Raw genomic sequence first — 24,708 nt, 5'->3', positions numbered from 1 at the left:
AGCACTACTACTACTACTACTACTACTACTACTACTACTACTACTACTACTACTACTACTACTACTACTACTACTACTACTACTACTACTACTACTACTACTACTACTACTACTACTACTACTACTACTACTACTACTACTACTACTACTACTACTACTACTACATTTTGGGGAAGGAGATTCCTGTTTTTTTTTTAATAATCGGAGTGTACAAGAGTCGAATGACATCATGCACCACAAATGACCCAAATCCAACGTCACTTCCATCTCGAGGCAAACGATGAGTGTGTATGATCATGGTACTGGTAGCTGTTATTATGGCGAGTGGGTGTGAGGAGGAGCTGGAAGGAAAGAGGGGGAGGGGGTTATCGCGAGAGAGGGGGAGGGGTGGTCTCTTAAAGGACAATCACAAAAGGCTCAGGCTTTATTCAGAAACACAGAGGATCTGCTGTCTCATGCAGTCAGCCCCTGAAATTAATTCAGGTTCCCAGGGCTGACTGACAGATCTCCCTATAAAAGGAACCGTTAATCACACTGTGAATCAATTCTGGGTGATAAAATAGTCCCATTTACTTGGAAATGGAAAATAAATGATGTTTTTAACCAATAGACTGGTTGCAATTTAGTAGTATTTTTTTATTTTTTTTTATTCCTTCTGAGCCAAGCATCACTATTAATATTGTATTCAGCAAGAATGTATTAAAATATTAAAAGTGACCATAAATGTATTTAGAATGCTAAACATTTTTTTTTATTAAAAAAAAGTTAAAATATTTCAAAAACATTTTTTTTTACTTTATTTAAAGAATCCTAAAAAATAAAATAAAAAGATATATATATCATGGTTACCACAAACATATTAAGCAGTACAACGGTTAGGCTAACATTGATAATGATAATAATAATAATAATAATAATAATAATAATAATAATAATAATAAATAATAATAAAAAAGGGTTGTTTTTTTGCACACCAAATCAGCATATTAGAATGATTTCTGGGCCCGTTCTTCGTAGATTTTATTGTTGACTGTCCCAGCCATTGCTACCTTCTTACAAGATCACCCTATTGAACCAGGAAAATTAATTAAGAATATAAATGTAAATATATTATATAAATAATAATAATAATAATAATAATAATAATAATAATAATAATAATATAGTAGTAATGTTGTGTAGTCTGTAATAACAGACAAAGGCAATTTTACTCATTCAAAGATTTATATATGAGAGAATAATTCTTATAATAATTTTATTGGCGCCTTACACACTTTACTGTACATATAGTTAGTATGAACCGTGCATTAATTTGAACGGTGACCGCTATTATACAAGTGGCTTGACCATAAAGACGTTGTGGTCTCGTATATGCTCCTCAAAACATCTGCACTATAACCTAACAATTCGGTTTTTTTCACGAAGCCCAGGGCAATTTAGCCCGGGTTATTAATTTTTACAGCCTGCTGCTTTTTATAAATTACAGACACAAATTAGACCGTTTAGTCCTATATCAATAGATAAATGTCCATGCCGACAAAAACTTCCCCCATACTAAGTAAATAAAAGTTACAAAAGTGCACTGTTGCGTTAAACATTATAACACACATTCTCTACACACAGACAAAAAGCACATTACAGCGGTCACTGTGGCATCCAGAGACCAGAAGCCACAGCAACAAATCACCTTATATAGCTTGTGTTGGTGGGGTGGGACTACATGAGATGCTATGTTTTATTAGAGAGAGAGATAAGTGGAGATTATCTTCTAGAAAAATAATTTGTAATAATATAAGTTTTATTCAAATATGGCCATGTACAAAAAAATGAAAATTCTTGGATGTAACCACAAATTTTGCACACATTGGCTAAAAACCAATTAAAAGAAAATGATTTAGATTTTAAAAGATAATCTTTCATTTATTTTCATTAGATTATTTAAACTTGTCAAACATGTAACATGAATTTGTGCAACTAAAGGTTAGGTGAGTGTCTTTATGTTAAAATGATCTACAACTACACAATTCCCCAAAAGTGTAACTCTGGGACAGAAACTTTTTTTTTTGTAATTCCATTACAAATATGATGCTAGTGGAAGAGAAAAGAGTCGACACACTGCACCTTTAATTACTGATACCAACTGAACATTAGGCCTAATGGTGCACTGCATTCATGTTATGTCGAAAAGATTGCATTTACGATTGTAGATTTTCTTTAAGCCCGGATGTTTATGAGTTGGGGGAAAGTCAGTGAGAAACATGGCAGAGCACCACAATATTTATGGGTATTTAGCAGTGACATTGTCAGGCATTTTTACTTAGCTAAGCTAATTCCTGCACAAAATATAATAGCGTTGTAATATATCAATATCATAAGCAACGATAAAGTTCACAGTGGCTTCATAAATTAATTAAAAAAAAACTTTAAAAAGCAAAACACACCTGATGCACATTCTTTGTTCTTCATTTTCCAGAAGTAGAGTTAAAAAACCTTGTGTAGTTAATTAAGAGAAGGTACACTGCCATCTTGCTCCGACGAAAGTGACTTAAACGCACCTGACTTCCTAAACACGACTTCTCAACTTGTAAATACGAACTTCCCAGGAGGACTTGAACGCGCCATAATTCTCTATAGTTACTGTTGGTTGTAACACTAGATGGTGGTAACGGAAAGTCTAGACATGCAGGGTGAAGTTGAAAGTGCCACAGATATGAAAGAATTCCAATTTTCGGCTACTTCAATCTTGCGTCTCGTCTCCAGGACGGATCAAAACATAAAAAATAAAAAAAAAAAGCTGTCAGGCGGAATTTTCCCCCAATTCGTGTGGCAGCATGTTTATGCCCCGTGGATCTGCCCGACTTCAATCACGGCACAACCTAAATGAATGAGATGTGTAGCCTCTTAGAAAACAGAAGCTCAGACTGTTTGGCACGTCTTCCACACACACAAAAAAAATGACTTTGTTTCATGGCTCAGCTCAAGGGGAGACATCAAAGAAAACTAATTCTAGCTCGAAATATGACTGCCCTCCACATACCCTCGACAGATCACTTCAGCATTACATCTGTGATGCAATTGGAGCTGAAAATGTCGAAATCGGCCCTAAGTTTTAAATATAATCCAGAAATCATTGGCTCGTAAAGGTTTTGATGTGAATGATTACAGCTGTATTGCCAATACCCCACAGTGCAGCGGGGGCTTCCGTCAGCTGCTTTGTCATTCAAATTGAACCCATTCAAAGAGCGAGTGCTATGGCAACATTAAACAAACAAACTCGACCAAACAAACACACTGGCTTGATATTAAACACCCAATTAAAATTGGATTTCCATCCATGTCTATTAGCTTTGAGGCCGTCTATATGCTAGTATACACATTTAAAATGTAAAATATACAATATTTTGGAAAACAGAGGACTCATGCTTCATCGTGCAGCAAACATTTGTCCATAAATCATATACTCTCATGTGCTTGCCAGAGTGATATCACTATACCTGTTCCGCAGCGTGACCCTGAGGACATGACACCCGAGACTCCACCAATGGTGTGCAAACACTAAGGAAAGGTGTGTACACGATTGTGTGAGAAGAAGCGTTTACATTGTTCTCACACAATTAAAATAGATTGGATCATTGCGTACCAAAAAGAGACTTTGATATGAAGAAAAGGCCCTAAACAAAAGAGCAAACCAATATAGGTTGATTTAGATTTCATTTCTATGAAGTATGGATAAAAGCAATGTTTGAGCAATAAATGTTTGTTAAGGTTTGCTTTGAACTAGTGCTGGGCGATATGAACAAAATACAAAATCATGTCTCTGTACTTTTTTGGTTGAACGGCGATATACGGTATATAGCTCTGTGTTTTCTCTATATTTCTATTTGGATATTCTATTTATATCAAAAAAAATAAAAAAACATCCTGCCCAATGTTGTCCCACAAACAATGTTCATATTGGAGGTATGAAAACAAATATAGTGAATGTAACAGGCTATGATAAATAGCCTATTATGTGCAAAAAACGGGTTAAAAATCACATTACATTCTAACATTATTTTTTACATTGTTACATTATTATTACAATGATTTTGTTTTTAAATTCTCTAAACTAAAAACAAAAGTACAGACTATTTATATTAGCCTATACTAGAATATACCTGTGAAATGTAAGTTGTGCACTGTGGAAAACACCACATCTCAAAAGCATTAAACAGCGCAAGTATGTGTCAGACTCAACACACGTCAGAGCATCTGACGGGGCAAGCCGCTTTAAACTACACGTGTTAACTATATCTTACCAGTTTTTGTAAGCCCTTACAAAGCATGGCTCATGTTTAGGACAAAGTGAATTATGCACCTTCCCCGTAGCAGCTCATTCTGCGTCCTCCGCTATTTTTCAGATGTGCTCGTATCAAACTACTGTATATCGATATAAACTGTATTGCCTCATTCCATATCGTTTATAAAAAGCAATATATCAGATACAGTACAGGCCAAAAGTTTGGACACATTGTGCATTTTAATGTTTTTGAAAGAAGTTTCTTCTGCTCATCAAGCCTGCATTTATTTGATCAAAAATACAGAAAAAAAAAAAGTAATATTGTGATATATTATTACAATTTAAAATAATTGGTTTTTAATTTATTATACTTTAAATTATCATTTATTTCTGTGATGCAAAGCTGAATTTTCAGGATCATTACTCCAGTCTATCACATGATCCTTTAGAAATCATTCTAATATTCTGATTCATTATGAATGTTGGACACAGTTCTGCTGCCTAATATATTTGATGAATAAAAGGTAAAAAAAAACTGCATTTATTCAAAATAAAAAACTATTTTCTAATAATATAAATCTTCTTTACTTTCACGTTATCAATCTAACACATCCTTGCTGAATAAAAGTATTGATTTATTTCAAAAAAAGAAAGAAAACAAATTACTGACCAGTAGTGTATATTGTTGTTACAAAAGATTTATATTTTTAAAACATTTTCTTCTTTTTTTTATTCATCAAAGTATCCTAAAAAATTATCACAGATTATGAAAAAATATTAAGCAGCAGAACTGTTTCCAACTTTGATAATGAATCATCATATTAGAATGATTTCTAAAGGATCATGTGATAGACTGGAGTAATGATCCTAAAAATTCAGCTTTGCATCACAGAAATAAATGATAATTTAAAGTATAATAAATTGAAAACCAATTATTTTAAATTGTAATAATATATCACAATATTAATTTTTTTTCTGTATTTTTGATCAAATAAATGCAGGCTTGATGAGCAGAAGAAACTTCTTTCATAAACATTAAAAATAGTAATGTGTCCAAACTTTTGGCCTGCACTGTATATCGATATACAGCACAGCCCTAATTTGAACCCTAGCTAACATGCTAAGGGTGTCCCCCAGATGGTCCCGCGAGCTCGTACAGCGCTGTCAAAAGAAATGTTGAAATAAATGTATTAGAAAACGTTTTGCAGTTTATTTAGTAATTGTTTAAGGCCATTTCACAATTTCAGTCATGATACATTCCCCAACCAAACCTTATGAATATAAACATTTTTTTTAAAAAAACATCCCTGCCAGTGCTTGCTTGTGCAAAAGTCTCTTGATTCTAAACTGATTCTGTCAAGAGGTTAACTCCATAAAAGTAAACATTGTGAATTATACTCAAGACATACTAGTTTAATTTGACCCAGAAGTGTAATGCGTAGGGCTGATAATCAGATTCCACACACTCACACAGACAGAACGGAGGATTTGACTCCTGACGCTCTACACAGAGTTCCGGATTATAAAACACACTAATCTCTGTGCTAGTGCTCCGTATCTCTGATGACGATTTGGGTCTTTGGTGTGCATGTCTTTGATGTCTAAAACAACAGAATCAACCAAAGCAAGTGAAGTTGCACATAAGCTATTGTCGAATGCAAACACACGTGAGGTATTTAGACAGACATACAGTTGCATGCGTGATGCTAAATGCAGGGTGTTAAGCTGCATGCTCTCTCACTCACACACATGGATTCCATCCATCATTTAACAAATGTTCTCCAGTGTGTTGGAGAGATAAAATATATACACTGAAATGCACAGGGCAAATCATGTACACGCAACATACACACCGCATAAACCAGGTCAGAACACCAGCAGTAACACACCGTACCATTTCCTCTAGATTTACATATCATTTAAAGGGGTCCTATCATGCTTTTCCACTTTTTCAACTTTAGTTAGTGTAATGCCATTTATGTTAAGTCTTCTTAAGTGATATGATAGTTTGAGGAACATGAGGAAAAATACCTAAATAAGTCATAATTCACTGAAAACCTTGACATGAAACCGTGATGTTTGATACATAAATTATCCTTTGAATTAGATATTTTCAATTAATTAGCTGATTTAGTTCACAAAACCAGACTGACGGATTCATTCATAACTCGTTTTCAGTTAATGCTAAAATGTTCATTTCTGGATGAGCAAACGCATTATCACTTATCTTTGATTAAACACATCTCTCGACTCAAAACAAAATCAATAAAATAAACCTCATCTACTAAATATATGTGCAGAGAACAAATTTGTCTCCTCTGCCTGGGTGCTTATGAAAGATTTATTTAGATATTCAAAAACAGACATTAAAAAGTGAGTGTGTGTTGGTGTAAATGTGCGAGTATGTGTGTGTTTCTCCACAGGGGGCATTCTTGCATCAGGCAGCCGAGGGGCCGTGGCGGGTTAACGGGTTCATTCTGTATCCCAGCATGCTCTGCTGCATCCTTTATGCCGCAGTGTATGTGTGGGAGCCGACATGTCAGGAGGAGATGATGTGCATATAGGTGAATGTCCATGTGCGTATGTCAAGTGCCGTCAAAAGCATTACTGGAATCTTTTCGCTGATGTGGAACAAGCAAATGATTCTGGTTTAGACACTGAACTCCAACTGTTAACACAGTTAATATCTGATAAAGACAACAGTGATCGAATTTACCCTTCGCATGGAGTTTGATTGACAGGTGATCTGACCAATCATAATCCGCCATCCGCCGAATCTGCCATTTTTGTCAGACAAAGCAGTCAGGAGAATTAGTTTAGTTTATTATTACAAGGACAATGCATATTAACATGACAAGTCAAAAAGGAGAGTTAGCAGATTAACGTGGGAGGATTTGAACTTGAAAAACTGAGTTTCCTGACGTTTTTACGCAGTTAAAACAACATTCCTTCTTATGTTCATTCATGTTTATTTGATGCTGTAAATTAACTAGAAGGAAGAGATGATCGGTTCACGAGCAGCTTTAACTGAGGCTCTACAGCGGTCTGTCAGACACATTAAAGAGCCACAAAATGGTATTTATTGTTTAAATTTCTTTAAAAAAAATGACCAAATTTGAAAGCTGACACTGTTTCATATCAGAAGTAACATGGTCTATCCTGTCTGTCAGCGTGTTGTCAGTGTCCTCTCTGCTCCTCGATGTATTTTTCACTGTGAGAACATGGTGTGGCGTGGGAGCGGCGTGGCCTGTCGGACATAGCAACAGTAACTAAAGGGGGCGGGTCTTTGCGAACGGTCAATTGCCAATAATGATGGCTCAGGCCTCGCTCAGGACCTGAGGCAGTAAAAGGTGTCATGGCACATTAGTCATGGGTCACGACGGTCAACTAATCAACTGTGTTGTCAAAAATTGACTAGTAGTCAGTTAGTGAGCTCAACTAGGTTATTTCGATTTCTTTCTATAGTATTCCATCCATCCATCCATCCATCCATCCATCCATCCATCCATCCATCCATCCATCCATCCATCCATCCATACACACTACCATTTTACTGTTTTTATCAAATAAATGCATAAGAGAGCATTAGAGACTTTCAAAGGAAAGCTACACATCTTACTGATACTGTCTGTCAGTATGAACGCCTTGAACTGAGCAACTGCTAAAACATTCTCCCAAAATGTAGATTTCATCTGCCTACTGTAGCAACAAATCCTAAAGATCTAAGAGCTCAGATCAAACCAGTCACGGTCCGCTGACAAAGCCAAAACACCAGTAAAAACATCTGGAATAAAAGACTCTCAGACAGAGCTTCAGTAAATAAATATTCATTTAAATTAATCTGTCATATGAATTATGACCTCATTACACAACACATAAACAACACAACTTAATGTTTATCAGCACCAAATGTAATTCAAGATCTGAAATACTGTGGTAGGGCATTCTGTAAATATCAGGGAAATGCAAAACTACACATTTTCATAATCAACAGGACAGTGGGTTGTCTAAACAAGTCGAGCGTAAAGATGTCCGTCTCACAGACCAGTGAAAAAAAACTGAAGCCTGAAAGCAAGAATGTGCATTTAGCTTCAATATTTCTTTAGGTGTTTATAATTTAAAAGGGACTTCAACTTCTCAGAACTTTGCTGTTTAATATTTACAGTTTAACAAGCTAAAGCACAGCATACTAAAACCTTCTCAGAGTAGCAGCTTCTCTGAATTCATTCCCCACCTCCAATTTAATATTAAAGAGAAAAGAGAAAAGAGAAAAGATAAACCCACCCCAAATTAATTGTCAAAACTGATTTAACTCAAGGCATCGCCTCGGCGGGACATGTATCGAACTGAAGCGTTCTTTTAGTCCTATGGCAAGAAGATTGCGAACGGCAATAAACATGACATACTCAAAAATGAATGCTGTCCTTTACAGTGCAATATGCTGAGAAAACCACAAAGAGTTCTGGATATGTTTGAAGTTTAACGCTCTTTCATTAGAAATGCATGCATGACACTGCACAGCCCTTCTCAAAAGGAGGTGATGACAACCTTGTCTGTGTTAAAAAGGCTTTCTATCCCTGCATTCTTGCCGCACAATCTGCAATTTACAGCCTGAACTGAGTTTCAAAAGTAAGCTTAATGAATGAAAAGATTAAAAGTATGCTTGAGACATAAAAAAGGCAAAACAAGGAGAACAAATGAAAGAAAGTGCATTAGTAGGCTGAAGTCATCTTTGAAACTTAGGTTAACAGCTTCAGTCACTTCTGCAATAACAAAAAAAAAAAAAAAAAGAATAAAAGTTAAAACTGTGATTATAAATGCCAAAGGGCTGAATAGCAGATTTTAAGTTAGCTGGAGAACTCGCAGTGGCTCCGACGTTGGGGCCCACAGACATCTTACAGTTTACTGAGACTGTGTCAGCTAGGATACGAATGGGAAAGGACGGAGAAAATATGTGAAAGACCAATACAGAGATAGCTGAGAAAAGAGACTGTACAGATCCAGGAAAAGGCTATAAAGCTTTTAACACGTTAAAGAGAATTCATAGCATTGGGTTATCAAATCAAGCTTTCCTCTCAAATCCATGTGTGCTACTTGATGCTCCAATTACTCGGTTTTACAATATACTAAGCGTATCGTTTTAAAGGGCAAGTGTTAGGACCCATTTTATTTTCCATATAAATAACACATCATAGAACAGAGATTTATTTAGGCAAGGACCCCCAAATATGACAATATGACCCTCTTTTTAAAATATATGAGGGCAGCTATACATTTTCATGTATAAAGACTCATTTATACAGTGTGAGAAAAAGAGTATGTTTGTGTTTATGAGTATGTGTAATGTAGAGCGAAAGTTAAGAGACTTATGTTAACAGTGAAACCTTATTGTAAAGTGTTACCACTTTAATGCAGGAAAACCCCTGAATGACATTATAAAAGCCGGTTTTATATTGTCATTCAGGGTTTTTCCTGCATTAAAGTGGTAACACTTTACAATAAGGTTTCATTCGTTAACATTAGTTAATGTATTAACTAACACGAATAGTGTGTTTGTTAATCTTTGTTAACATTATTCAGTAAAAATACAGCATGTTCATGTTAGTTCACAATGCATTAATGTTAACAAATACAACTTTTGATTTTAATAATGTATTAGTAAATTATAAAAAATAAAAAAAGTTCATGTTAACTTATGTAGTTAACTAATGAAACCTTATTGGTAAAGTGTTTCCAAAAAGAGCTAAGGGTGATAGTGACAAGGAGAAACTGTTGCATTAAACATTTTTAATTAATATCTTAAATTAACACTATGACTATGATAGCCCTAAAAAAAGTTCTCAAACTTTCTGTGGATACGCAGTTTGAAAACTCGATTTAACACTTCACTTAACTTCATACGCTGAATCTGAACTGCCATCACATATGAAGGCACTCGCATTGGTTTTGGGATTGAAAGACTGAGAAAGACGGCAAAGAGAGGCTGTTGAGAACTTTGCGACATCTTCAGCATCCAAATAAATCATGGACAATGAAAACATGGTGTGCAACTGTGTGTGTGATCGAGTGTGTTTGTGTGCACTTGTGTGGTGGGACATGGCAATTCTGAGCGGCTTGCCAATACTTCAGAGTTCCCATCCAATCAAATGGCTAGAGAAGCGTTCCTTTTCATGGCATCCAAAGCTTCTCTCTAAGAGTCTGGAAGAAAATGCATAGAGCACCAGAAAACAAATACAAAAGCATTAAAAAAAAATGACAGTCAAGCCCAAATAGTCTCCAACAATCAAAACAGCTTGTGGTAAATAACAGTCTCAAAAGCCAATCTGATGACTGACTGGGAATGACTTGGTAAAGGATTTTCCCAACAAATAAACATCAATTCATTCTAACTGTTCATGACATAGAAATGTTTGATGTTTTTTTGCAAGACGTTAATGGGACGCATATGACAAGGATACTTTAAACTGTGCTTAAGAGAGAAAATATGTAAAAGTTTCTTTCTCAAGACAGCTTGGTGTCTTGGTGCTCGCACAAAAGGCATTCTCAATCCTTATTGGAGTCCACAAGTTTTATGGCAAAAATAATTCAATTTTTCATTACCATTTTCAATTTTCATGAATTTCTCTAAATCGCAAATGATTATGAAATTAAATTAAATTGATTTTTTTTTAACACTCGACTTGAGTTTGGACGCAAAATCAAATAAAAATAATATAGCAATGTTTGCAGAAAGCTTCTGTGCTGAATATCTAATGATCTGTAATGGTTCAACATCATGTCCTGACATGCTTTTGTACAAAAACAAATTACATGTATCATTGCTTAAACATTCACAAGAACACGATATTCTGATTTTGCCAAAACACTATTTCATCAATTACATCACTACTATGATATGCAGTGAAGCTTGACCTTAAATTAGATGCTAGACCAGTATAAGTAGTTCTTGAGGAAGAAAAAAAAAAAAAGAGCGAGAGCTGGAGAGGTTGATAAGGGTAATTGGTCAAATGCAGTCACATGGTTTACTGACATCTAAGCTGGTCCCATCAACTATTGCTTTGTATGCCCTGAACAGCAAGACCAGCTGTTATTTATTTTAGAGCTGTTATGTGACACTACGCCAAGTATGATACCAGTGGGGTCAGATTAGAAATAATGACTGTATACAAAGAGTCAAAGTAAAGTCTGATTGCAGCATTAAGAAGCCTTTCAAGATAAAATGGTCTCTGATCTGGGCAGTTAGCTATTTAAAATAAATGGCCTACAAATCAATCTCCTAATATTTTAATGGCAAACTATCCAGTACCATATGTGCCACGAAATCTGGGTCTTATTTTCAATTGAACTGAAATACAAAGTTTAAGATCCCTTAATGCAGAAAATCTTGGAATATTATGGGACATAACGCAAGTAAATATTATGAAGGAACTGCAGGTGGAAAAAGTCTATCCCATAACACATGTCCAATTTAAGGCATCTACTGAAACTAAATCTGGGATTTCACTAACATTTAAGTGAATCCCTCTATAATCCCTGAACTGACACGGAGCTCTGACATTTTCCTTGTGACTAAGAGAATGTGTGTGTATATGCGTGTCCAAAGAGGATCCGAAAGACTAAAGATATGTAGCGGTTTGAAGTTTCCATTTTAGGCTAAAAGATATGATGGGTTTTCCTAAATTAGCAATGCACAAATCTTTCCTCTTACTGTAGCACAATTTTTCTCCAGGAGACTGCAACCAAAAATGTAATACTTATTGCCTCAAATTAATTACACATTTGAAACCAACACAGACTTCCCTAACATTACTTTCCTAATGACTCTGGGAACTCCTCCAGAAAACCCCCTATAGTCAGTCAGTGTAATTTTGTGCTGAGCGATAGCCAGGTAAGATAACAGTAAATCTCTCTCCCAACTCACCCATGACAGAATAAAATTCCCTATAATCGTTTTAAAACTCTTCTTGACTGAGAAAATACTAAACTGGGGGAAACGAAGATTTCAGAGACCGAAAAATATGATTGGACTAAACAGGAGACCGTCAAAACAATCAGATAGAATTTCTAAAACTCCACAAAACCTGTCCAAGTACAGCTGTAAGTTATCAACCTTGTCCGTCGACATAATTTGCATGTGGATATTGCATACCACGGCTTCCCCACTGACCTGCACGGATTAGCACTCCACACTAGGCATGTGTTACTGGAAATACAGAAGAATAAATGAAAGACAAGAAAGCACAGGGTCAAGTTCAGCATTAACCGTAAAGCCTAAGCCTACAACTTTATCTCTAAACAATGCGGATGATTGTATGACCTTCCCTTAATAGTTTTTACCTTCCCACCCCCAACTAACACTCCTCAGCGAGAAAGCAGGCCACAGAAGTCAGGCGGTTTGTACAATCCGCAAGCTCACTCGACCGGCAGCACACCGCCACCACACTAAAAATATCACATAAGCCATGTGAGGAATTCAGAGTCATTTGTTTTTCCTGTGGATTTTAACATATATCGCGGAGCAAATGCTTCCAACAATTCTTTGAATTATTACAATAAGAAGATAATGACATGATGTCAAAGTACTTTATGACCGTTTCTTTCCTGCATGAATCAAATAAAAACAATAGTCCAAAAGTGAGTTTAACAAACCAAAAAAATATGGAATTTGTGTGAGGAACCTGAAGTAAGAAACACTAACAAGATTTGACAGATTAGCTTCATCAAGATTATCAATGAATAACAACGTAAATTTCTTATTTTTTTTGGTGACACTTTACAATAAGTTTCAATTCTTTAACATCTCATGCATTAAATATAATAAGCTAACAATGAACAACTTGATCATCCAAATCACTTGAAATCCATCAGACCACCAGTTTGAGAACCACTGCTTCAAATCTATTAACGGTGATCAGGATTTTTGGGGCCGATTAGCGATAACTGTAAGCAGTATTGGCCGATACGATCACCGAAATAAATAATACTATTCTAAATGACAATGTATTTTAAGTATATATATATATATATATATATATATATATATATATATATATATATATATATAAAAATAAAAATAAATAAAAATTAAGCAATGACAAAGTATCATAAATCGACAACTCTTTATCTATTGGCAAGCAACGTGCAACATATTCCACCTTTCTGAGAGGTGATTAGGAACTTAGAGCTTAAAGGGTTAGTTCACCCAAAAATGAAAATTCTGTCAGTAATTACTCACCCTCATGTTGTTCCAACCCCGTAAGACCTTCGTTCGTCTTCGGGACACAAATTAAGATATTTTTGATGAAATCTGAGTGCTGGATCACTTCTCCATAGGCTGCTAGGTGACCGAAACTTGCTGGCCCAGAAAAGTTATTAAAGAGATCATTAATATAGTCCAAGTGACTACAGTGGCTCAATCTTAAGTTTATCAAGCGACGAGAATACTTTTTGTGCGCAAAAACAAACAAAAACAACGACTTTATTCCACAATTAATTTCCTTCTCTCTGGGCCTCTAGTTGGTTCACGTAGTGTTCTCATCGCTTGATAAACTTAAGATTGAGCCACTGTAGTCACTTGGACTATATTAATGATCTCTTTAATAACTTTTCTGGGCCAGCAAGTTTCGGTCACCTAGCAGCCTATGGAGAAGTGATCCAGCACTCAGATTTCATAAAAAATATCTTAATTTGTGTTCCGAAGATGAACGAAGGTCTTACGCGGTTGGAGCAACATGAGGGTGAGTAATTACTGACAGAATTTTTATTTTTGGGTGAACTAACCCTTTAACAAATATAGCATTCCTGTGAAATAAAAAATAAAAACAGAACAGTCTTTATCAACAGAAAGTAATCAAATGCAAAAACTGCAGTCTTCACTGTATAAATTAAATATAGATTAATCTAGTTAGTAATTCTCTCTTTGTCTTCTCTTATTTGATTAACATTAATAATGACAGACGGCAGCAGGAATATTAGGCTGCTTTCATTTTAAGACCGATTGCACGGATTCAATATACTGATACACATGCAACTATTTCCCAACATTTTATGTTCACTTAAGACCATAGACAGTATATAAACGGGACACAGCGACCCCATAGGTTTCAACGGAGAAAAGTGAAGCAAATTAGAAGCACTCACTTCCTGATGGCTGAGCGTACTGCGCAGACTCAAACTGAGCTTGACGACGTAGATGTGACGCGAGCAACCAAGCGAAATCTGAATAATTCACTTCCGAATCTTGCAGAGACGGAGAGCGTGAGTAGGAGCTGTACATGAGCTAGGAGCAGGAGCAACTTTATGACTCTCTATGGGCTTCTCCCTTGACTTTATGCCTCCACGTCCCCCCGATTGACTGCGAGCTTCTCCTCCTGTCTATACGGTAATTTCCAGAGTCGCGTGGTTATGACGCAATCGTTAGCCTATTTTTTTTTACAAAAACTGCTTCTACGGGCCATAACGTAAGATACAAGGTAAAGGAGCCTTTTATAAATTGTCGTGTTTCTTTAGAAATAAATAATGGACAAATTGAGTCTTTAAACGCCTCAGATGTAAAGTTATTCGCTGTCAAAGTGACGCCAAAATGAATGGGAGTCAATGGAATTGCTAACTGCAGGTGATGGCTTGTTAGCCAATGGCGGCCCCCGGGGGTGGTACGGAATTCGAGAGCTCGATTACCCCCCTGCTTAAGACATTACCAGGGGCGGGTTTACCATTTGGAAGGCCTAAGCAAAGTCAGGACGTGAGGGAGGGGAGGAATGAAAGCGCACAGATGTGAAGGAAAGAAAAGAAATGCACTCAAGTCGCACAGCCCTAGTTTCTTGCTGTCATTGCTGTAGTGTTGCTGTCATTGCAATATCTCCGCAAAAATGTTGCAGATTTATTGTCCTTTTCAGACACCTGGTAGAACTGGCCAGACCGGTGAACTTAGTGAAGCAATTTTAGCTGTGCATAGAAAAATTGTCACAACATTTGCGTCATCCGATTGGCTCTTCTGATCGGCCATTTTAGAGACCACTGATCAAACTATATAAAGCTATTATCGGCCAATAATGATCGGCGCCCGATCAATCGGAGCAATGTTTAGTCGGCTCGAAATATTTATATTTTTTATAAACGAACAAATACTGACAATAAATGCAGATATGGTCTATATGCAACCCTGGTACACAGTTCTGGCTAGCTACAATATTATTCATAAAATTAGAAGGAAACTAACAGAAAGAACATTAAGACTGAAAAGAGCAGATGTTTCTATGATTCCTTCTGATTGCAGAAATCACTAACTGCCGAAACTGCCTCTTCAACATAAACCAAAAGCAGACTTTAAAACCAAAACCAAATGCCAGTGCTTTGATACCAGTCACAACAACTCTGTAAATAATGGGTTTTAAGGAACTGTACAGAACAATCAAGTTGAGATTCACAATCGTCAAGAGAGTCATCCACACATTTTAACAATATTTAAAACAGAACCTCCCGCTAGCCAGTGAAGAAGCCACACACATTGAATTGCATGCTAGTGCTTTATGCCCCAAATGACACCCAATCTCTACAATCACCACATTATTTAACCTTTGACACCCAATGCTGCTAAAGAAAAAAGGAAGGGTCCTCAAACCAATGCAGTTAACCCATCACTATTCAAGCTTTATCTCAAGCCTCTGGAACGTGGCTTTTTTACGTAAATGTGAGCTGTGAAACTTCACACATCAACCAATGAACCATAACTCACCTACCATTGACACCATGGTATGGATGGCAAAAACACTTCAGGGAAACAACAGGTGGTGCTCTTCATGTCAAGCTCGGGCTCACACAATTTCTATTCTTGGACTTCGTTGGTGAGATTGCTGGACGTAGACTAATCAAACTGGGATGGGGTAATCCTTGGTCATCGCCACTTAATTCTCTCGTTAGCGCAGAGGAGAGCAGCTGTAACGAAGGAGTTCTGGCACAGCGGTAATAAGAGTATTTATTTTTATTGGAGCACTCTGTTGTTTCAGGCCTTGAGCTTGGGTCTGGGATCTCTCTGCAGTGATTCGGTATAATGACATCCAAGAGGAAACCTTAATTAGCCGATCAAAATATGAGATGCAGTTTATCCTGTTATATATTGCCCTCTGGGTCTGAACGAGCCGGGTTAAGTATCACAAAAAGAGCAAGTGTAATCAACGTAGCTCAAATATCATAACTACAACGGGTCTCAGCACATCCAGTGGACCTGATTACAGCACATCATGTAATAAACATGCAAATCTAAATGAAACAGGGTTGTGCAAAACTACACATTTTCATAATCGACTTGTCAATGAGTTGTTTGAATGATTAATCAATCTTACAGACTGACTAACAGGCTTCCCACATCTCTTTGACATTAAGATTGAATTTGCATTACTTTTCCAGACATTTGTGATTACTGGATGAGGATTTTAACAATTATTTGGTTTTACATCATAGCAAGCAGTTTCTCACAGACAAACAGAGCTGAGCTACCAGAACAATTTATATTCAAAACAAAACAAAAAGTCTACAATTTAATTATTTCTCTGACTTTTCTAGGCCTGGAAATCACAGCATTAAAATTCCCTGTGGGAGCACTGATTGTATCATTAGGCTGATTTAGGGTCACGTCCACCAGACCCCGATCAGACGCATTTCTTCAGGGACACATTTTTGTTTAGCAGTAGTAAGATAGAGTGCAAGAGAAAGTAACAGAATGCAATCATAAGATGCATTTAAAAAAAGTCTTTACTATTTTAGCTTGACGTGATGCCTTAAAAGCGCACCACTTACGCAGTGAGACGTGACGCTCTGTGCACACAGACCAACATTTAAAATTTTTTTTTTTTAAATAATAGCATTCGATATGGTAACTGACAGACATTCAGCAAAAAGACTACCAATCTATAACATTTTACTGCACAAAACTATCTTAAGTCCAATAATAATTCTCTTGAAATGTACAGTTTAAAGGGGTTCTATTATGCTTTTTTACATTTTCAATTTGGGAAAATGTAAAATGTCGTGTTCTGTTTGAGCATGAAAAAGGCCTGCAAAGTTACATGTACAAAGCATAAAGTCACTGGCCTAGTTGAGTTGCTTTAGTGTTCAAACTCACGGTTATGGTAATTGGGTAAGACATCTCCGAAACACGCTCGAAGCAGTTGACCAATCACAACACACTGATCCAGCATTACAAACAGACTGGGAAAAGAGATGATGGAAAAATGCAAAATAGGTGAAAAAATTGTTTTTTTGAATATTGAAGAATGAACCGTAGACCGTAAAACTTGAAAAGTGCACCCCAAAAAGGGCATAAGTCGTCCCCTTTAATGCGGTGGATTTGAAATACAAGTTGTGCTTTGGTGAAAGTAGCGGCGCTGATTTAAGAGGATGAATTTACAGTTGCAAAGTTTACCATGCTGACATACTAACAGCGCACTACAACCAAGCATCCCAAGATCCTCTCTGAGAGGTAGCACCCCCTAAAGTCATCCCCTGACAACCATTTCACTAAAAATAAAGCTAAAAATCAAAAGCAAAAAAAAAAAAAAAAAAAAAAAAAAAAGGTGTCATCCATCCAGATCCATCTTGAAAAATTTACACGTAACAAAAATAAGTATCTATAAAAAAAATTATATATATTTTTTTTCAAAACCTGGAGTGGCCACTTAACACAAGCTCCATACACAACAAAACTCAGCCACTCGCACACACAATAGCATGTTCAGACAGTGTGGAACGAATGCTAAAAATAGCTGACCTGCATCTGTAATGCAACAGCCATAATCATCTCATGGCCCTTGATCTAGTGAAAGTCACCCATTAAAAAAAATCAAGCTTTAAATTTGGGATTCAATTCAAAAACAAAATGCAGCAGGGCTGTAAAATCATACACAAATTAATGAAGCATCACTTCTGTCAGTGGAGCGTAAAGGACAACTGACCTGTTATCACGAATCCTCTAGGGGAGTGCGAGATGAAGTGTTTAGGGTACTGTTTGTGGAGCCGGTAGTCTTTCTCGCTCCGTGACCGAGTGCGCTCGGAAGCACGGTCCGAGAATTCGGAACTGGGCCAGGCCCTGCGCAGAGTGGTGCTGCGAGTTTTTTTCATGATGAGCCCGGATAAACGCAGCGTGCCGGCACCAGCTCTGAGATCACACCACCACAGTCACACTTCGGACATGGCAGGACACGGCTCTATCCACCTCTTTCTTCTTCCAACGGTCAGGAAAATGCACAGATGCGCGGGTTGTAAAGCGGTTGTGGAATCCCTTAGGAATGGTTTCGGGTCCTCCCGATCCTGAATCCGTCAGCTGCGGATGCATCCAGCGACGCATCACCCTCCACGCACCTAATCCTGGCTTACGGTTTCTGGCTTCATGTGCAAACAGAGGCACACATGCAGACTACTCTCACATGCTCTGCGACTGCAGCGGCATGTGGACGGAAGACGAGGAGGTGTGTGGGAGTGGAGGGAGGAAGGGTACGAGGGGACTCATGTGGGAGAGTTGGAAGGAGGGGATTTCAGAGGGGTCGGGAGTGGGGGGCTGCAGGGTTTTTTGCACCGTGAGAAGAACCCTAGATTCAGACAAAAGATCAATTCAGCCAAGCTTCAATCCACTAGTGCAGAGCCGTCGAGACAAAAGAAACCCCCAAAAACAAATTAGACTTTTAAGACCAGAAACCACAGCGGAGACAAAGTCTCAGGCGGTTGTCTTCGTGTGCAGGGCAGGGGTCCTTCAACCATGCAGAAATGAAAAGGGGGGGGGGATACATATATATATATATTGCAGACACAAGATTCAAGTCCTCCCCCTTCTCTGATTGAAATCCAATCCTGGAAAAAGACGCTCAATCTGTTAAGAAAAATAACATGTCACACAGACATCCCACTTGAGTGCGTTGAAAGACTTGGGAGATTTCTGATGCATTCATAGTCTGTGACCAAGATAAACACCGATGCGAATACAGGCGTCCAGAGTGAAAGCACGTCTTCTAGTCTTTCTCCAGACCGTGTTGTCTGACTTTCCTCTCCGCATGCAGCTCCTGCTTTCGGCTGCGCACGCTGATGGTTTGAGGAGATGTCCCTCTTCAGACTTGTTGATCCAGTCAAGGTGAGCTTCTCACCACAAAACCTTCAGGGTTTTCTCTCGCCGTCGCTTTCTCACTTTCTGGCAGTCCGCCCAGCCTATGGAAACACTGCGCTTTATTTACATACGCTGGCTCGCAAGCTCCCCAAACAGCCAAACCGTTGCAGTAAAGAGTGTGTGAGAAATGAGGATGAGGAATCCCTTATCTGCAAGCGACGAATGACAAAAGAGTTGAAGCGGTGCCTTTTCGAAAAGAACTTATTTTCTCAGTCTCTTCTCTCACTTTTTATACCAAAAATCCTTCTTCCTCCAGGCAGAGTCATTCACAATTCCCACTCGTTCCTGTCAGTCGAAGCACCAGCTGCAAGAGAAATTCCTCTGGAATGCAATTAAAGAGATCCCTCCACGGCAGCGAGAGCGGGAAAAAGGGGTTCGGGGAGCAGTGTGAAATGGTGAATGGAGATCTCTCCCTCCCTCTCTTCCTCCCTCCCTTCCTTTCTCTCTCGCTCTGTCACGCTGTCATCCCTCCCTACCTCTCCTGACAGGAGCGCAAAAGCGCAGCTGTTTGAGAACACAGCCAATCACTCCATGGCAGCAAACGGAGAGAGAATGTGACAGGATCGCTCTCTTTCATGCACTGCAAACATACATTGCATTATTTAGTCAGTTGCAGAGGGGAATACGACAATCACAGCGATACACACAAAAAGAACAATGATGTATATTTACGAGTGAATATTATCCATACACACAAGGACATTAGTTCCAAATTGCATTAAAAAGGTATACACATAATTAGAAATAAAAGGTGTTTCAATAAAAATAAAAGGCATGCATTAAGGGTGTTTCTTCAACTTTGGGCACTTTTTGTGTCCCAGGGATTTTTATTAAAACTAAAACAATAAAAACAAATATTTTGTTTGTTTGTTGAAGGTCACATTAAAACTTTTTAGCATGCATTTTAAAATTTTAAATGCTATCTTAAATAATTACATGCTTAAAACTGCTTATCTAAGATATATTTTTTTTATTATTATTATATATATATTTTTTTATTATTATAACTGAATTAGAGAGATAGAGATAGAGATATATAGATTAATTAACTAAATATATGCAATGAATGCATAAAAAAAAAGATACATATATATATCCTTTATTGTTTGTTTTCTTGTCTTATTATTTTCTTCTATTGTAAAAAATTGTTATAAAATAATAACATTTTATAAATAAAAATAAGACAAGAAAACAAACAATAAAGGAAAAAAAGATTTAAAAAAAATGCCAATTACAAATGGCAATTAAAAATGCCAGTTACTCAATGTAATCTACAGTTTACACATTCAAAATTAACAAAGGTATACATACTTTTAAGAGTACTGCCACGGTGACAAACTGTTATACTGTTAAAGGTAACATTTTGCACATTGTTAGTATACACAAAATCAACTAGTAAAAGTGTTTATTTTCTGAAAGTCCAATACAAATTAAGGACACAATTAAGGAAACACCCTAAAACACCATTTATACAGGATCTCCTGAAGACACTGTGCGTGACATGCTTTTCCATTTTGTTCAGTATAATTTGGCCCTAGTTTTCCACAAGTTGTATTTAACAAGGCTGCTCTTGCTCTCGTTCCCCCTCCTCGGGGCAGATCATTAATCAGAGGGAGGACCCTCTCTCTGTCCGGCCAAATGAGCAGCGAGAAACTAATGTTTTTCCAATAAGCCACAGATCAAAGGTCACCCATCCATAAAGCAGACTTTCACCATCTTTCTCATTAATATCAACAATCTGTGCCCACGGCTTGCTGCAAACAAACTGACATCAGCGTGTCCTGAATGAAATCGCACAGACTATTATGATTCAAAGAATGGAACAAATAATTTGTAACTATTTACGATGAACCAAACGGTGTCTTTTGAGCTTTGGAAATGGTTTGCCTGAGCGGTGATGGTTTGCAGGCAGAGGGTGTTGGGTTACAGAGCCCTTAATGGAACACTACAGATTCATGGAGAGCAGAAACCTGCTGTAGGTCAAACTCAACCTTGGCTTATTAGTACAGACTTTGCAGGAGTCTTGGCAAATGCGGTTTACAACTTTCCATGAGGTCTGGACCGTTTCGAGGAAGACAACACTCCTACTGTAACTAGATTTATCTAGTTGGATGTAGAGCATGGAAGCTAGGAACACCAAGGTCATGGGTTCGATTCCAAGGGAATGAATACGTAGAATGCATTACAAGTCCCTTTGGATAAATTGTCAGCCAAACACATAAACATAAATGTATCTTTCAGATTGTTAGCATTTGAATTTAACATTCTCTGACCAATTGCAACCCATCAACACCAATTGTTTTTCCTGGACATCTTGGCACGACAGTTTCACTGGAAAGCCCTCCGCGGTCATTTCATGCCTTGCAAACCCTAAACGCTTTATTCCTCCATGACTCTCAGCGTCTGGTTATCTCCAGCCCGGGCTATGGTGCCAGTTCTCAAGGTCCGAGTTTATATTTCCTGGGTCTGTTGTGGCTCATATTTCTTGATGTGTTATGTCAGGGCCGCCAGTGATGACAGGAATGCAGACGAGGGCCAACGGAGCACATCTTTCCTTCCAGAGAAAGCTGACAGCGTGACCCGGTGTTGGTGATCTGTAGCGCAGTCTGGTGTAGCACAACACATGGGGTGGCGAGTCTAGGGCGGCGCAGTCTTAAAACAACTAATTTATCAAAATAATGATAATCGATAATGAAAATAGCAACAACAAATGGTGGGTCTTTGCATTGAGCACCGAGAACCACAGTTATTGATGTCACTACAGGCATAAGTATGTAAAAGTAGTGAAAAACGTTTCTATGGAGAATAAGAAAAGTTCGCTTACATTACCATTCAAACTTTTGGGCGGGGTTAGTAGGGTTGCAAAGGGGCTGAACATTTCTGGTAAATTTTGTGAACATTTCCAAATAATCCTGAAAAGTTTCTGAAAATTTCCAAATAATCCTGACAACCCTAGGGGTTAGTAAGATTTTTTTTTTGTAAATTTTATATTAGGCTATTCAGTAAGGACACATTCAATTGATCCCAAATGACAGTAAAGACTCATTACAAAATATTTCGATTTGTTGTTTATCATGTTTATCTAAGAATCCCCCCCCCCAAAAAAATAGTAACCTTGTTTTCATAAAAATATTAAGCAGCACAACTGCATTCAACATTGATAATAAGATTTGCACCAAATCAGCATATCAGAATGATGGACCTGCCGAAAATTCAGCTTAGCCACCAATTACCAATAACATTTTAAAATATATTCAAATAGAAGTTATTTTAAATTGTAATATTTTATTCTTTTTTACTGTCGTTTTGATACAATAAAATGCAGCATTGGTGAGCCTAAAAGTCTTCTTTCAAATATGATAATTTAGTCTCACACAATTCCCATCAGATTTAGTACCATTACCATCTAATAGTATAACTTTACCATAATTCCACTACGCTGGAATGCTTCCTCTAAGAAAAGTCATTTAAAGTGTCTCTTCATTTCAAGACGGTGTCATTGGGTTCCCTCGAACCATTGTCAGTCTGTTCCTGTCCTCTCCGAGTGACTGATCCCACACTTGTACTAGGTTGCTGCAAGTTTTTTTTAGTCATGAAGTTCATAGCACGCACCCATCTAGCAGCCAGACCCCCCAATGCATGAGAAAAACATGTTCTGAATTATCAACCCTACCCCCCGCTTTCAAACCATACTGTTTTCCTTCTCGCTCACCCTCTTTTCTTCCAGGATCATCACAATCTCCTTATCCCTCCTCTCAGCACCCCATACTGTAAGAAACACACTGCCGATACTCCCACGCCAAACAATCCCAAACACGCCTTCATTAGTGAGTGTCAGAAAGCGCTCCAAGCTACACAGACAGCTCTGTTTGCCCATATGTAGGCCATTCCACCTCCAAAAATACCACAAATCACTCTTATGCTAATTTTAATGAGACAATCGGACAAGCTCTTCTCTGGCGATAGGAATTAGCGTGTTGAAACTAAGTCGCCTCTTATTTTACATCAGCCTGAACATGCAATCACATGTACATCGTGACTTTGGACTACAGATTTCAAAAGCACCAATGCTCCAAAATCAAAGTATAACAAGAAAAAAAGCCACTCACTGCTGGCAATTTCGTTTTTTGTTGACCTGAATAATTTAGAAAAACCCTCAGTTTACTTCATTGAGAAATACTACATTATATTTGTTAATATTCCCTTCATATTTACCTGGAAAGGAAATAAATACATACACATTAGGGATCTTTTTTTCTTTTTCTTTTTTTCTTCTGTGGTACCAAAATGGGTTTTGGTAAATTCAACGATATTGCCATCAACTACTGAAACTGAATCTACTAAGAATTCTGTTGCACCGGCTTTGAGAAAGAATGCAAACATTCAGACACTTTAATCCCAGTTAAAGTCATGTGAAACCCTATTGTACTTTCTTGATCTGGGCAATCTGACTCGGTAGTGTTACTCAATGGGACCCACAAACAATGCATATCTTCAAATGTACTCCTTATCTAACTTGTATTCCTGTGGCACCTGATTCAACAGCTCTTCATCTCATTAATAAAGTGCACGTGATCTGAAATGAGTACATGTCCAGTGGTGTGGAAGAAACCCGCTCAATACCACCCAAAACGTTTTAAAGAGTGTCTGTATAGAGCAAGTATGGCCGTCTTTAGCATGGTTTATGATTTGCTCTTGGAGAGCACTGAACAAAGACACTTGATCATTTAAAATGAAAAAGAAATATGATAAGGAAATAAATGTCATTTTATGTCAACTTTTCACTTTCATTGTTATTCTGATAATGTAGGCAAATTTGTAAAAAAAAATAATAAAAAAATAATAATTAACACACACATTTGAACACTATTCCATGTGTCAATTTAGTATACTTGTTAACCCGGCCACAGCCTAGCTACAATGAAAGAGCAACAAGAATAAGCTGGAAAGTCCTACTGACACACGTAGCAAAATGTGCATGGGAGTCTAGAGCATGACTGAGAAACACCGATCTAAAACCATCTCCATTAGTGGCCTTCCACACAATCTGACCAGAAACAACCAGCAGTAATGTCTGTTTACAAGAGTCCATGTTAGATGTGGAGTGTATTATGAAGACAAGCTGGGAAAAGCACATTGCTCTCGATTCTACTGACAAAGGGTGAATGTTTTGGATTATAATGTTGGTCTGAGGACATTTCTAAAAAATGCAGTGTTATTTAAATGGAATGTGTTCTTTCCCTATAAGCCCTTAAAGGGGCCATATGGAAAACAGAAA

The 24,708-nt window shown here is 37.5% G+C and overlaps 1 protein-coding gene across 3 annotated transcripts in view; it reads right to left on the bottom strand.

Moving 5' to 3' along the window:
- Window positions 1-24,708, bottom strand: part of stox2b (storkhead box 2b) — a 74,264-nt gene that overhangs the window by 25,844 nt on the left and 23,712 nt on the right. Inside the window, exon 1 of one of the 3 annotated variants that reach the window (XM_082176919.1) lies at window positions 18,229-20,303. The exons of 1 other annotated variant lie outside the window; for it this stretch is intronic. In XM_082176919.1, the coding sequence (XP_082033045.1) occupies window positions 18,229-18,394 (166 nt within the window). In that variant the 5' untranslated portion in view covers window positions 18,395-20,303. Of the gene's footprint in view, window positions 1-2,441; window positions 3,655-18,228; window positions 20,304-24,708 lie in introns of those variants that run through there. One more of the 3 variants, XM_082176920.1, reaches the window with a different exon arrangement.

This window comes from Leuciscus leuciscus (genome assembly GCF_965113295.1).
Source record: "Leuciscus leuciscus genome assembly, chromosome: 8".
Taxonomy (NCBI): Eukaryota; Metazoa; Chordata; class Actinopteri; order Cypriniformes; family Leuciscidae; genus Leuciscus; species Leuciscus leuciscus.
This window is presented reverse-complemented; position numbering and strand designations above follow the sequence as displayed.